Raw genomic sequence first — 15,269 nt, 5'->3', positions numbered from 1 at the left:
TTTCTAATTCCATTTTCTTCCCCTCTAATTTACCAGCCATTATGCCCGGGCAAGAGGCCCTAGATGGTATATGCCACAGTCATCATGAGCCAACTGCAGAGTGTGGTCACCCCGGCAGCATCGGCCAGGCTGCACAAGGCCTGTTAGATGTTCCTGATAGTCTTCTCCCGGCAGCAGAGAAGCTGAGCTCCTCAGTCAGCAGCGTTAATTGAGTTGCACCATGCGCGGTGCACTCTAGTAAGCATTCTTGGGGTTATACAAAAGAAACTCCCAACTGAAACATAAGAAGTTTGAATTGAATGAACTCTCTACCATACTCTGAGTCCCTTAACTGTAAGATAAGGTCCCTGTCAGGGGACAGGACCATTTTCACCTCAATGAAAATATTTTACCTATTTCTGACACAATTAGCTGAGAACAATCTGAGGAATGATGAAGATCTAAACCTTATAAGAGATGAACAAAGGGACTAAGGGCTGATAAGAGACTTTTCAATCCTATCAAAACGGCGGTGCCTCAACAAGTATCTGCTTTAATAGATCCCTGGGCCATGGCAGCTAAGATTTTGAGTTGTGGAAAAGAGATAATAAATTAAAAATGCCATATAGTGTTCTTGTCTGCCCCCCTGACTGCCCCCGTTTCCTGACTTTAAGGGAACCACTCCCTTTCTCACTCTCAAATCAAGTGGTTTGGCTGGGCTTGATTTCAATCTCTGAACTCCAAGGATGGGCACCTGACCCACGCCTGGCCAATCATATGGTATATTCCCCTGAGCACCACAACTGGTTCCAGGATGGGCACACAGTTAATACAGGTCAGGAACATACAATGGAATGGATAAACTAACACACACCTCCAATCTGTTTATCCCTATCTACCTTTATTAACTGGGATAGAAAAGACCCATTTTTTTTTAGCTTCTCTTGCCATCTTGGAGGCCACATATCACATAGTTCTGGACAACGACATATAAGCAAAGGTTTGCTAGGCAGGCTTCTGGGAAAACTTCTGCTTTCCCGATAAAAGGAGCAGATAGTGCTAGTTCTCCCTCTTTCCTCCATTTTTTTCCTTTGAATATGGATATGATTTCTGGACAAGCTACAGTCATTTTGTAACCATGAGGCAACAGGCAAGAGACTATGAAGTCAATATTCTAAAGATGGCAGAGCAGAGAGAAAGGAAAAAACTAAATCCTCTATGACATAATTGAGCTGCTATGCCATCACCAGACTGCCTACCTCTGGGACTTCATGATATGAGGAAAAAAATAAACTTCTATTTCTTTAAACCATTGTAAGCAAGGTTTTCTATTACTCATAACCAAATACATTCCTAATGGAATCAGAGACCTTCCAAATATTTTTATGGCTATTTGGGAAAGCTCTTTCCTGAGGATTGATATGCTAATAGAACGCAGGGCTGGACTACTGGTTCCATTTTTGCAAACACACGGGGGAAAGCCTGTCTGAAAATGAAGCCACCACATAGGAAAACAGAACAGAAGAGAGTCAGATTCCTGGCATGAAACATCACTTGACTACCTGAATCCAGCAGAGCCTGAAGTCAGTGGAAGCTCAAGACTTTTCAGTTATATGAGCCAGTAAGTTCCCTTTTTTGCTTAAGTCAGTTTTAACTGTCTCAGTGGAAAGAGTCCTGACTGATGCCACATGCAAGTACGTATCTTAACCAACACAAGTATATTAATTTGAGGCAGTAATCTGTGACTTTAAGAAGATAGCCAATAAGGTTCTCCTTCTGTATATATATATTTTTTATAAAGTCCCAACAAATAATAGTACATATTTCTGTTTGTACAAATTATGTAAATAAATGCATAGAAAAATATGTCTGGAAAGACACTCTAAAATTAATCCAGAGGAGACTAGGATGGCGTGGGGATAGCTATGGATGACTAAATCTCTGTAAAATTTTTATTTTACATGTACTCACATATTACTTGCATATATACAAACAAAATTTTAAAAAACTGCTTTGAAGGTATATGTGCCAGGTATTGATAAATTAGTTTAATATTCCCTATACTGGCCAGTAAACTGAACATAACAGATCTTGTTAGTTCTTTCTATTTATATAGAACCTTCCTCTAGGTTAAGACTTACTGTGCTCTTCTAAGGGAGTTAGGGCCCAAATGATTCTATACTTCTAAACTAAATGCAACAGAAGGACATAACCAGCAGGGGGCTATTTAAAATACCAGCACCTACATCTCTAGTAGTAAATCTACATTTACTAGTTCGGGCTGGTTTTAGAAGATAACACACTTTACCCATTGCCCTTTTTGCCTGTGAAAATGGAAGCTCCGGAATCACTAGAATCACAGAGAGGGAACCACAAGGGAAAGGTAAGGCCTTGACCAAATGTCTGGCAGGTAATTTGAGAGGACTGTCAAACTCAGTCTGTCATTTGGTCTATCAATTATATCAACCAGATCTTCTAATGATCAATCAGATCATCTAAATGCCCAGTTTAAAAGAAAGCAAGGCAAAGCCCAGGAAAATTAGTTGCCGAGTCTTCCTGTTCAAGCCTTCTCTCTTCTGTTTCGGTTTGTTGTTCCTAGGAAAAGTATTCCCCTTACTCACTCTTCACATCATTAAGCTGTTTTGTCCAAAGGAGATTAGGAAAGTGCTTCTAAAAAATGCTGCTAAATCGACAGGGTGGAGATAATAACCATCTTGTCTTTCTCAGCAGTGACTTGGCTGGTTGCAAGTAATATTGATCAGTGCAAATCTGGCAATCTCTCTTCATACTTCTTTTCTAACAACATTCACATCTGATTCTGTGTTAGTGGCAAGAGTGCAATAGAAACAGCTTCACATTCCTGGCTGGAATAAGAGATACCAGGTATTTCGGCTCAGTATGTGGAAAGGATATCTTGAGTATACATGCACTAGGTTATGGTACTGAGGTCAAAGCTCCACCCCCAGTAACTTTTCCCGGACACATCAAAAACCAGGAGACAAAAGCCAGGGGTCATTTATTAGCAAAGGTGCTACAAAAATATTTACTATTTCCTATAGCATTGGGAATTACTATATTCTATTGGGTTTGACAAATATTTGAACATTTTCTTACTTATGGCCATGACATAAAAAAATTAATAAAACCTACAAGTAATGCTTTTGTTTAAAAATTCTCATTTCATTATTCTGTTGGAAGAAAACTCTGCCCAAACAGATGGTTACCAGATACAGAGCCCTTCTTCTCCTCTTACCTGTTTATGAGGACCCCTGAGTATGTGTGCCTTAGCACCTTCACAAGCTGTCCTCATTGCTTCCAGTGATGGTGTGCCCAAGAGATCTGTGATCAAATCCAACTATGAGGAAACACGAAGTACAGATGGATAGTAAGCTCATGGAAACAACATTTCATTACTCTTCAATCACAGCGTTAGAGATGAGGACCAAATTCGGGGGAAAAGAACATTAAGGCAAGTTCCAGATTAACTGGTAGGAGCCTCTACTTTCACTTTCTGGCCTTTTTTTTAAAAAAAAAACAGATAAATGTTTATTAGCAATCCATAAGATACAAATAGAGAAAATAATTTTGGCAAGCATGGCATTCTAAGGCTATAGTAATTTAGGGTCTGCATCTGCCTGCCCCGTGTCTTGATACCGCAGCCTCTATGATCCTTGTAGAAACGAACTGCTCTCTCAGTGATGGCTAATGACTATTCTGTTCAAACAGTTAATCAATGGATTCTGATGCTTCAAACGGATTCAGGCTCATCAAGGAGCTAATCCAAACCAGGCAGCTGTGATTTAGTAAATACTCAGAACATTCACACCTGAAATAAAAGCTAAGTTTGGGCCAGTGCAGACCCTTTACATTCTAGTTATGCTAGAAATCTCTTATACTGGCGAAAAACCATGTGATTTAGAAAACTATGACACCGCATAAGGCCACACCTAATTAGCTGTGCACAATAAAGGAGACCAATAAAAATGGTCTTCTCACAAACAAGTCTTTGGAGGTAGCAAACTACCTTAACAATTTTCTTTAGTGCTATGATTGTTCTAATTTCATAACCCAATTAGCAATAACATTTCATTCTAATTCCTCCAGGATGGAAAGTTCTTATCCAGAGAATACTTATTTTCCTGGTTCTGGGGTTGCCAAATACAAAGCACTATTTTCTGCACTTAACTAAGCTATGGGGTAGCCATCAGTATCACTGCCCTCCAGGATAATGGAGATTCTCAAGTAGCCTGTTTTGCACAGAATAAAAGATCTCTATATAAAAGCTCTTTGGGAAAAGTGTGTCGGTGATACTTTTGGACCTCTAACAACTACACTAAAGGCCGAAGGAAATGACTGGCTCATGAAAACAAATGGAAATATTGAGAAAGTTGTCTAAAATGGGTCAGACCTATGGATGAGAAACATTTTTATGAAGTCTGCTGGTACTACAGTACATAGGGTATTTATTTCTCGAAGATAAAAGAGAAAATGCTACAGAAAATATCTACTTCCACTCAGAAGTTAGACTCTTTTTTCATTTTAGATCTTGATTTCTCACTCCAAAATACACTGATGACTGATAGATGTGAAGGAGACTTCAGCGGCTACATCAGACTGGCAAACTCAAGACCTATATTATTTCTCTAGAAAATGAGATATTTGAATCCCGTTCCAGTTGCTTCACACTTTCCTTTGTACATTCTTTTCAGCAGCAACCCAAGATCCTTGTTCAATATATAGTATTTGAACAACATCTTAATTTTTACTTAAGCTTTTCTGTATGGCAGCTTATGTCCAGATATGACATATCATCTTACAGGTAAGTCTGTTAAACTCTACCTTCCAAAGAAATTGAATAGTAAAGTGAATATTATCAATAGTATCCAACATTAGATTATATATGATAATTTTTTATCACCAGGATCAATTTTTAAAGATGTAAACTTAAACAAAAAGACTGAATGTATAGCACAGAAATAAATTTAAATGTTGATCAGAGCATATATAGTTTCTAATGTATCAGTTAACAATTCTTGGTAGATAGAGCATAAAGGAAATAATTTCACTTTTGGTCAAGTGCATGAATTATTTACAAAGATACACAATAGTTAGGGTGATCTTTTAAAACGTGATCAATCAAATCTTAACACTCCCTTGCTCAAAACCCTTGCTCAAAAACAGAGAGCTTTCCATCACACTTTGGATCGAATAAAATCCAAAGTCCTTATCAGGTCTCCATGGTCAGGCTCTTTCTCTGTGACCTCATCTCTTACATACTTTTCCTTAATCAAGCCATCCCTCCAACACGCCACACTTGTTCCTGCCTCAAAGGGCTTTGTTATACTGGTTGTCCCTTTTGTCCCAGGTATGCTCCTGGCCTCACCTCTGTCCAGGCACCTTCTGGTTGTCCCTTTTCCTGGAATAATTCTTCCCGGTATCTTGCTCCCTCATTTCACTTGGGTCACTCCTCAAATGTTACCCTTCAAAGAGTCCTTTAGCACTGCTCTGCTCCATCATCATTCTCTATCCCTAACCTGGTTTAATTTTTTCTTCATAGAATTTATCATTACTTGGGATATTTATTGGTATACTTATTTTCTATCTCATGTGAAAGTTTCACAAAGCTTTGTCTTATTTATGGCTGTATTCCTCACACCCTGGCACACCACGACCACCAACATAACTGCTAACATTGCCTAAGTGCTTACTAGACCCCAGGCCTTACTTTCAGCTTTACCACTTCATTTAATCTGCAAAACAATCCTCAGGAACAGTTTAACTTGCCCAAGATTTGATAGATAGCAAATGGCAGAGCTAGGATTTGAACCCACCAATTTGATTCTACGGCCTGACTCATCATTGTTACGTTATTCTCACGCAAACAATATTGTTAAAATTTATGAATAAAAAATACTTAGCAATTACCCCAAAGAAAATATGGGTAGTAATGAATTAGCTATAAAGACAGACAGTTAAAGTATAATATCATGAACGGTTTCCTAAAGCTACAGTTTAATCAGCTCCTGATGTTCTCTGCCACATTTAAATATTTTAGCTCAATAAAGGTTAGAAAGGGTTTCTAAATGTTCATAAAGAAGTCAACACTTAAAATTTATATTCTAAGCACAAAGTGTAAGTACATTAAGTCACCAAATACATTTTCATGTCAGATCCATTCAGTTAGAAAGAACAGAGGCCCTCTAACCACTGAAGATTACACCTGTGCAAACTGTTACATCGGAGTCCGCTGCCATGCATCAGTGCGTGTAATAAAGTCAACATTCCCTCTAATAGGCTTGTAAGTTGCAAAATCAATCTCTCTGTAATCTTCAACTTCATAACTTTCTGAATTTTAAGTGAACTTGAATTTGCTAAAAGCAATTTAGACAGTACAATGAATAAGCCCAAGACATGTGTGCAAGATGGTTTTTCCTTTAAATCTGTAACAGAATTGAAAAGCTCCTAAAGCCTCAAGTGAAATCATACCTGCTGAATGGGACTCTGTGCCTGAAACAGTATTCTTCGTCCTAGTAGTTCTGCAAAGATACATCCGACAGACCAGATGTCAATAGCATTGCTGTAATGACGGCTGCCCATCAGGATTTCCGGAGCCCGATAATACTGAGTAACAACTTCCTGAGTCATGTGACGGGATTCATCTAATTCTTCCACTCTGGCCAATCCAAAATCACAAATCTAAATAGAAAAGATTATCAAAATATTGTCAAACAAATATATTTACAAGTGAAAAAGTAAAACAAAATAACAAAAAACTAAAATCTTGATAGACCTCTGAATTTTGAAAAGTTTTCAATGATATAGGTAGAGTATATTTGTGTCAATATAATTTGATCTTATTTGGATGAAAGGGAAGAAAAGTCTCAAACTTCCATATTTCTATACAAAATGATGTATTATAAAGATATGCTTTTCACTTTTTATCTGTTTTCAATTGTAACTAACTAAACAAACAAAAAGCAGCTGAATGCATACTTCTAGGTTTAATGAACAAATCAAGCTAATTTATTTTCAAGGCTGGCTTATGGAGGAAGATATTACAAGGAAAATCTTGAAGACCTCCTGAGCTAACTATGTTCACTATCTTTTTTTTGTTTGTTTGTTTTTGGCCGCACCACATGGCTTGCAGGATCTTGGCTCCCCCGACCAGAGATGGAACCTGGGGCTCCGGCAGTGAAAGCGCCAAGTCCTAACCACGGGACTGGAGGAAATTCCCATGTGTTCACTATCTCAATGGAATATATATGGTAAAATTTCTTTAAAGCTACGGGTTTCAAACGGAGTCCTGCTGAATCCAGTTCTGAGGAGGTACTTCAGGAGTTCCGTAAACATTTTACCTAAACTTCACATGTATCTATTTAAAATACACACTCAAATGTGTGAATATGTCAAAATGTAGCACACTGTAGAATACCAATGCTAACAGGTTCCTTCATTTCTTCACACCATAAACATTTAATTAATTGAGTGCCTGTTATATTTTAGACAGTATGCTAGAACTTGGAGACATAATGGTAAATGAGAAAGACTGGTTAATTTACATGCAGACCTAGGAATAAATCTTTTCTTGCTCTTTCTGTTTAAGTGAAAAATATTCGGAGGTTGCAAGGTGAGCTGTTAGTAAATAGCAGCAGTGCCACCACCAGCAACTTCTGCTTATTTTCAGGAATTAAGATTTTCTTGATACTGGGCAACCAAAACAAAAACTGGGAGCACTGAGGATAAGAGAGGAATGACCATCTAAGCTCCAGTGTTCTCACTGATTAACTCTGAGCCAATATTATAAGGGACAAAATAACACTTTTTATCTGTCTTCTAAGTTGAGGTCCCAGCGTAATATTTCATTTGAAAAAAGGGTCTGGAGGCTTAAAAAAATTTGAAAACCACTGCTTTAAAGAAAACAAGTTTTACCCCTAATTTTTGGCAATCCTCTCTTTTTATCTTGAATGTATTATGTCTGGTCACATCAAATGAATTCATGTTTGTATGTGGGGATGAAGAAGTATAAAGCCAACATCTTTAAAGCTTAAAAATGAAAGTAAATTTCCAGACCACACAGAAAAAACTATACCAAAAAGGAAAAAAAGGCATATGTTGTTTATCAAATCCTCCCAAAGGCCAGTGTTCAAATAACACATAATATTTAAAAACTCTATTGCTTGGCCAAAAAATTTTAGGATATCTTTTAAAACAAAATAAAACTAAAGGAAAGAACTTAAATCCACTTTATTTTTCTTGTATTTATACTAAAACAAAACAAAACAAAACAAAAAAAACCAACCACCTACCCAGCAGAAAATGTTTTCTCTTATAAAACAGATCTGGAATCATTTTTGGCAATTTATCTGGAAGACAGGCTAAATTCAAAGTAAGAAGCTTATATGGTCAGATAACCAAAAAGATATTGCGATTTCCAGCAAAATTATCTGTTTTGTGCCTAACAGTAAACAAAATATATTCACAATCTGAAAGGATGTTAATTTAAAAAAGATGTTTTATCATAATTATTTTCTATGCATTTTTACATTTGAAAAGAGAGAATTAGCATCAGTAGACTGGCACTCTACTCTGGCTTTTAAAAGTAGGCTGCTAAGACAAGTTAAAGGAACAGAGCAAAATTTCAATTTGTTCTGATCTGTATGTTGTTTATTCATAAATGACATTTTCTTTTAGTTACTCATTCATGTAGCCAGAGGTTACAATACCATAATGATTTGGAAAATGGACTGCAAGCAGTTAATGGCATCAAGCATGACAGATTCTACACAAATGCTTTGTGAAGTTCTCCAACCAGAAACTGAAATAAGAAGAAACTGGCTTAAGTTGTCATAAAGTGATTTGGTCTGAATAGGACAAAGAATTCCTGACTATAAGGTTTAAAAAAAAAAAACAAAAAAAAAACCAAAACAGGATTTATTTATTTATTTATTTATAAAATCTTTACTTATTTATTTTTGGCTGTGCTGGGTCTTCATTGCTGTGCGCGGGCTTCTCACTGCAGTGGCTTCTCTTGTTGTGGAGCATGGGCTCTAGGTGCACGGGCTTCAGCAGTTGCAGCACGCAGGCTCAGTAGTTGTAGCTCGTGGGCTCTAGAGCGCAGGCTCAACAGTTGTGGTGCACGGGCTTAGTTGCTCCACGGCATGTGGGATCTTCCTGGACCAGGGCTCGAACCCGTGTCCCCTGCATTGGCAGGCGGATTCTTAACCACTGCACCACCAGGGAAGTCCCTGACTATAACGTTCTTAATTTTTTTTTTTAAGAATTAAAATAGCTTATGGGGATAGGTTACAGCTCTTATTTTTTTATTTTTATTTAAAAATATTTATTTATTTAGCTGCGCCAGGTCTTAGTTGCCACGTGCAGGATCTAGTTCCCTGACCAGGGATTGAACCCAGGCCCCCTGCACTGGGGGCGTGGCGTCTTAATCACTGGACCACCAGGGAAGTCCCTACAGCTCTTTTTAAAAAGTGAAAAGGTGGCAGGGGAATGAACTCAATGACCTATAGAAGGAATATTTACTTCAGTGGTTTTTGGGACAATTAATTTTCTGTGGAAACAACAAAAGAATGAACTACAATATTAGTTGTTTTCAGGGAAGATATGAAAAATAGGTGTTTTAAATCTTTCTAGAGTTAAAACAGGAACAGAGTTCTTCAAGGATAGAGTGAAGGGAAATTTTTTATTCAAAAGCAGTATAACACATCAGCTTTTGAAGAAAATTGGCCCGCAGTTTAAAGAAAGCATTTAAGATAAAAGTGAAACTCATTTATATACTTGGTTTTAAGGTTTAGTTTAACTGCCAACAAGCTAAGTACTAATGACAGTCTTGATTATGTTTAAAATAAGACAACACTTATAAACAGTTTTCTTTTTCAAATATATCAGTTGAAATGTTAAGAATATTTACTGTAGACTGAAGCACCATATAATACTTTAGCCACTCATAAAATAAAAGGAATTTTAATTTGCTTACACAGAGATGACTCAGCTCTAGGAAGGCCCTTATCTCTAATTTCTATGATAGGGAAAAATATGGTGGGCTCCTCACTATTTAGGAGTTCTGCTAATACACATCTCTATTAGGGGTAGGGTATATGTACACATGTGGATTCTGCTATTTGTGAGCCACTCTAACAAAAGACAATGGGGTGGGGATGGTACTGGGGTAAGAATAAAAAACTGAAATTGACATCTTGAGATTTGCGGGCTGCTAACCATAATAAATCCTGTAATCAATACCCTTTCAGAGGGATAACTGAGAATTGGCTACTGTATACCGTGGAAATACATTTGACCCTTTCCTGGGTTAGTATTTTCACTTTTAAATGTTTCTACTTCCCTACTTTGCTGCCTCAGTCACACAGCATATAAAAATGTTAGCTGTGCAAAAACATAGACAGTCTTCTTAAAAGCCACACTTGATTCTTACGTAAGTAGAAGCTTACTGGTCTTCCAATCTTTCTTCCGATATACACTTCCTTTATAAGGGAACAATCTGAAAAGAAATCACCTTCTCTATTCTTATTTCTAGTCACACTGCAATTCCAATTCCAATGTTTCCAAAACATGTGCAAAATATCACGAAGAAACCATGAGCCAAGACTACAAGTTAGTTACTATGTCCATGACTAGTGATATTGCTAGATATTGCTAGAGAACACTGGGTTCTTTAATTTTTGGTAAAGTGATGAAAATAAATTTAACCATTTCTTTCACAAAAACATGTTCTTAAACATGCCTTGACGTTCCAATTTTTTCTTACATGTTTAAATAAACTGAAAAGCTACCTTTAGAACACAGTTGCTGTTCACAAGGAGATTCCCTGGCTTAATGTCTCGATGTAAAATGCCAGCTGAATGGAGATACTTCAAACCTGAAACAACAAACAGATTTAACTGCAGATACTTAATTCCTTTTACTCAACCAATGATTTGGGGAAAACCATAGAGACAAGAGTACAGTATTTTAAATTGTTCTCTAAATAACTGCATAATGAACATTATTAAAAGCTTGACTTAGTCCTACCTCAAAAAACTATAATTTTGCTACAGTAAAATAAAATGTCATCAAAGGTTTGAACAGTCTAGAGATAATGTCCATAATTCGAAAGATTATTTAGGTTTAAGTATATAGACAAGCGTTCCAAGCACTGGAGTAAAGGCTGACCAGACCAGTAACCTTGAATTGTTCACAAGTGTGGCTACTGGAGCTCTGCTATTGATACTCTCAACCCGTGACTGTGAGCTGCTCCCACAAAATAGTTCCCATCAACCAGCAGGGAGCCTTTCCCAGGACAGATCTTCATTGATGAGACAAAATTCAGAAACTTGCCCAGGTTTGTTGGTAGTATTCTCCACCACTAAGAATCAAGAGGGTAATTACTTTAAAAATATTTTTGACATCTTGAAAGACTGTAGGCTTTAGCACTGCTCAAGATCACAGCTTCAAGGCTGAGTCTTCTGAATAAAATATAGCAAATCCCATTTTTTTTTACAAGTGTGAAAAAAAGATCCAATATCCAATATCTCCCCTCTACCCCCACCCCACCCCCATCCCCAAATATCAACAAATCTATAGAAGGTGAACTTTCTAGCTTTAACACTGTGTATGTGCTTTAATTCTTTTGGCAGATGCTTGTCAATTTTTATAAAGAATGTCTTAATTCTTTGAATCCCGTGGGAGAAAAAAAGTATTTTACTAGGTAAGAAAACTGTTTCAGTTTTAAACAACTCTCCATTTGTAAGAGCAAAATTCTGAAGGACACACCTGATGGCCAGAGGAAGCGCCAACAATGTCAGCCCAAATCGCTTTTCTGTCAAGTCAGTGCTCTTTAATGAGCCAGCCTAGAGAATTAGTTAGCTGGCTGTTTCTATCAGTCTCCTCCATGCTTGAAGAGTCATTTTGCTTTTCTAGAGTTGAACTCAGGCATGCCTGCCAACACTCAGGCCAGGCCCACCTACTGCTGGCTTGAAGAATGTATGTTATCCATAGGGAACACAGTTCCTTTTCAATTTAGTCATCTGATGCCAGCCACACACTCCTACTAAAGGCTGTTTAGTGGAAACTTTGTGACAAAGCATTCCTGTTTGACAAACCATCTTGCTTATTTACCTCCCTATATTAAACCCCTCGGCTACCTAATGAATTAGATAGGGCCTTCTCTTCCATCACTGAAAATAAGAACCACTTGGCTACCCTTAAAAGCCTCTTATTTAACATCAAGTATAGAAATTATTAAATATACCTTGGTCAAAAGAAAGAAGTTGTTAGGGAAGAAGTAAGCCTTGGAAGGTCAGATTAGTTCAAATGAAAAGCAAAACATTTCATTTATACAGTGACACTACCTTTTTCTTCATAAAGAAAATCTTACCTCGCAAAATCTGATAAAGAAAAACTTTGACATGATCTGAGCTGAGTGGTTGAGGAGAGACGATAATTTTATGTAGGTCACTCTGCATCAATTCTGTGACAACATATCTTGAGGTTTCAAGTTAAGGAAAGTTCTGAGAATTCAGCCCCCAATCCCTGCAAAGTAGGTACCAGGCCTAAATAACTTCTGTTCTTAAGGCTGGAAAAAGCTTAGGGAAAGAAAGCTTCTAGACAGCATGAAAGAGGTGACAATTCCAGCCCTCACGAGATAAAACACTGCCAAAACTAAAGAATTTTAAAAAGTTAGCAGAAGTAAACAACCAAGTGACTTCACTATAATTAACATTATAAAAGAGAAAAATAAGGGTAAATATTTTCAACGACAGCTGGGCCAGGAAGAGTGTGAAGACCAGTCTGAGGGTCTATTCAGACATGTTACTGGAGTGTTCTTTGAACCCCAAGAGAGGGTTGTTGGTCTCACCCTAGGCCACCATGGCACCAATGGAAAAGATGACAACCTACCTATCAACTGTGGCTTAAGTTACTTTATAAAGTATGGTACTCCTAAAAATATGCAAAATGGTTAGTTCAAATCCAAATCTCTCTACAATCTTCACAACTGAATTCATTATTTAACTTTTTATACATTTATACTTCCCTTACTAAATTTTAAGCTTCCCATGCTTTGCACTCTGTTATACCCTCAGGGTTTTGCTCAATCAACACAGGCAGATGATCAAAGGCTGGGGCACAGGGAGCAATGGAGATGGGAATTCAGGACTCTTGTGAAGGCATCACCTTTTGCTTTATCTAGAAAAGGAAAGCTTCGTGTCTTACTCTGCCTGCAGTTAAGAACTCCTTAAAAGTCTGGGTGAGTTTTATGATTTAAATAATATAAGCTTCCTTAAGACAAGGGGAGAGGGCCTTTAACTTTAGGAGGCTCCTACCAGGATTCAAATTCTTTTGACACCTTGTAAAAGTCAGTTTCACATTCTGAGTAAAACAGTAAGGCTTCCCTGGCCCTGTGCACCTGAAAGCAGGGAAAGGCAAGACAAAAAATGTCAGTTATTTTGCTTTCTTACATAGTTCCTCAGATCCTAAAATTCTTCTTCCAGAAAGATATTATGGAGGCTGCAGTCTTAGGGTGCTTACCATTAGCTATAAATGAACTAAGAGGTCCTGTGGTTCTTGTTTTAGCATTTACATGCTTGTTTTAAGGGTAAATGCTGGGCTTATAAAAATAAAGACGAGAAGGAATCTGCCTTCAAAACTTAAAATTTTCAAAAAGTGATGTTAGGCTTTGTATCTTACCCTTATGAGCTTTAAAAAGTCTCTTGTAGTAAGTGATTATTTGGGGAGAAGGATTTAAAAACACTTCTCATTTAATGTTGTAGCAAAAACAGGTAGGAAAAGGGACAACTTGGGAGTAAGGGAGAATAACTGACAACACTCGACACACCACAGTTGGAAACGCCCTCCTCCTTGAGACATTTTCTTCAACTGGCTAGCAGGACACCCAACTGTGACTTTCCTTCTCCCTCTCTGGTTCTTTCTTCTCAGTCCTTCTTTGTTGGTGCTCTTTCCCAAGCACTTAATGTTGAAATGCCCCTCTTGAAATGCCCCAAGAGGCTTGGTCCTCTTCTCTCTCTCTTTTTTTGGTCATGCAGCACGGCTTTCGGGATCTTAGTTCCCCAACCAGGGATTGAACCTGGGCCCTTGGCAGTGAAAGCACAGAGTTCTAACTACTGGACCGCCAGGGAAGTCCCTGGTCCTCTTCTCTTTCAATATTCACTCTCTAGGGTAATGGGGTCCAGTCCCATGACTTTAAATAACATCCATGCTGATGACTCCCAACTCTGTATCTCTAGTTAATCTTCTTTCCTTAAGTCCAGCCTTGTCTATCAAACTGTCTACTCATCATCTCCACGGGATGTCTAATTGACAGCTCGAACTAACATGTCCAAGATGTATCCTCTATCTTTCCCCCACCACACACTTTGTAGGTGCAGGCTTTCCCACAGCAAACCCCTATTTTTCCAGCAAGTTGGTCACACCACAAACCACAGACCTTGGAGTCAACCTTGATCCCTCTCTCACTCTGCCTCCAATCCTATTGGTTCTTTCAAAACTTAGCCACAGAATTAGAGCATTTCTTATCATGTCCACTCTTACCACCCTGGCCCAAGACCCCTAGATTTCTAAAACACAGTAGCCAGAATACATTTTTCACTGTTATATCTTGTCTGTATATTGAGTCACTTTATTATATAGAAAATGCAATTTTAAGGTTTTTATACTCTTAGGTTTAATTTTTACGTTAGGTTTTATTAACCAGGCTCTCTCCAAAGAAATATATTCTACTTCATAATGAAGGTTAGTGAGGAAATGAGATTTGGCATGTAGAATTTCCTTATAGGAGTTTTCAGTGACATGTTAGAATCTTTCTGTAAGATGATACACATCCGTTAAATTGCAATATTATTATCAAGGTTAGATTTAGTTATCTTCTTAATAGTTAAAAAAATTTTTTTCTTATAAAAATTTCCAAACACACAGAAAACTTGAAAGAATTAAACAGCGATCACCATATATATGCCTACCACTTAGATTTACACTTAACGTTTTGTCATATTTGCTTCAGTGCACATTTATCCATGGCCCTTTCCATTCATCAATTCATCTTATTTTTTAGATTTTTTAGATGCTTTAGAACGAAAGACAGATTATGTCACTTTCCTGCAAAACCTTCCCATTTCATATAGAGGAAAAGTCAAAGTCCTTAAAATGTCCTTGCAGGGCCATAAATGATCTGGCTTTCTTCCTTCTCTAACCTCCTGTCACTTTCCTCTTTGCTGTTCTCTGAAAATGCTAGACACATACTAACCTTAGGCCTTTCCTTTTTC

At 37.6% G+C, this 15,269-nt stretch overlaps 1 protein-coding gene across 7 annotated transcripts in view; it reads right to left on the bottom strand.

Annotated features, from left to right (window-relative positions):
* Positions 1-15,269, bottom strand: part of NLK (nemo like kinase) — a 146,698-nt gene that overhangs the window by 13,125 nt on the left and 118,304 nt on the right. For all 7 annotated transcript variants that reach the window (XR_014238298.1, XR_014238299.1, XM_082371288.1 and 4 more), the window contains exons 4-7: positions 12,368-12,474; positions 10,785-10,870; positions 6,466-6,675; positions 3,233-3,334 (exon numbers count right to left, since the gene is read on the bottom strand). Coding sequence is in view for 5 of the 7 variants with exons in the window: in XM_082371288.1 (XP_082227414.1) it covers positions 3,233-3,334; positions 6,466-6,675; positions 10,785-10,870; positions 12,368-12,474 (505 nt within the window). In the remaining 2 variants the exon portion in view is untranslated. The remainder of the gene's footprint in view (positions 1-3,232; positions 3,335-6,465; positions 6,676-10,784; positions 10,871-12,367; positions 12,475-15,269) is intronic.

The sequence above is a fragment of the Balaenoptera borealis genome (genome assembly GCF_965194805.1).
Source record: "Balaenoptera borealis genome assembly, chromosome: 20".
Classification (NCBI taxonomy): domain Eukaryota; kingdom Metazoa; phylum Chordata; class Mammalia; order Artiodactyla; family Balaenopteridae; genus Balaenoptera; species Balaenoptera borealis.
This window is presented reverse-complemented; position numbering and strand designations above follow the sequence as displayed.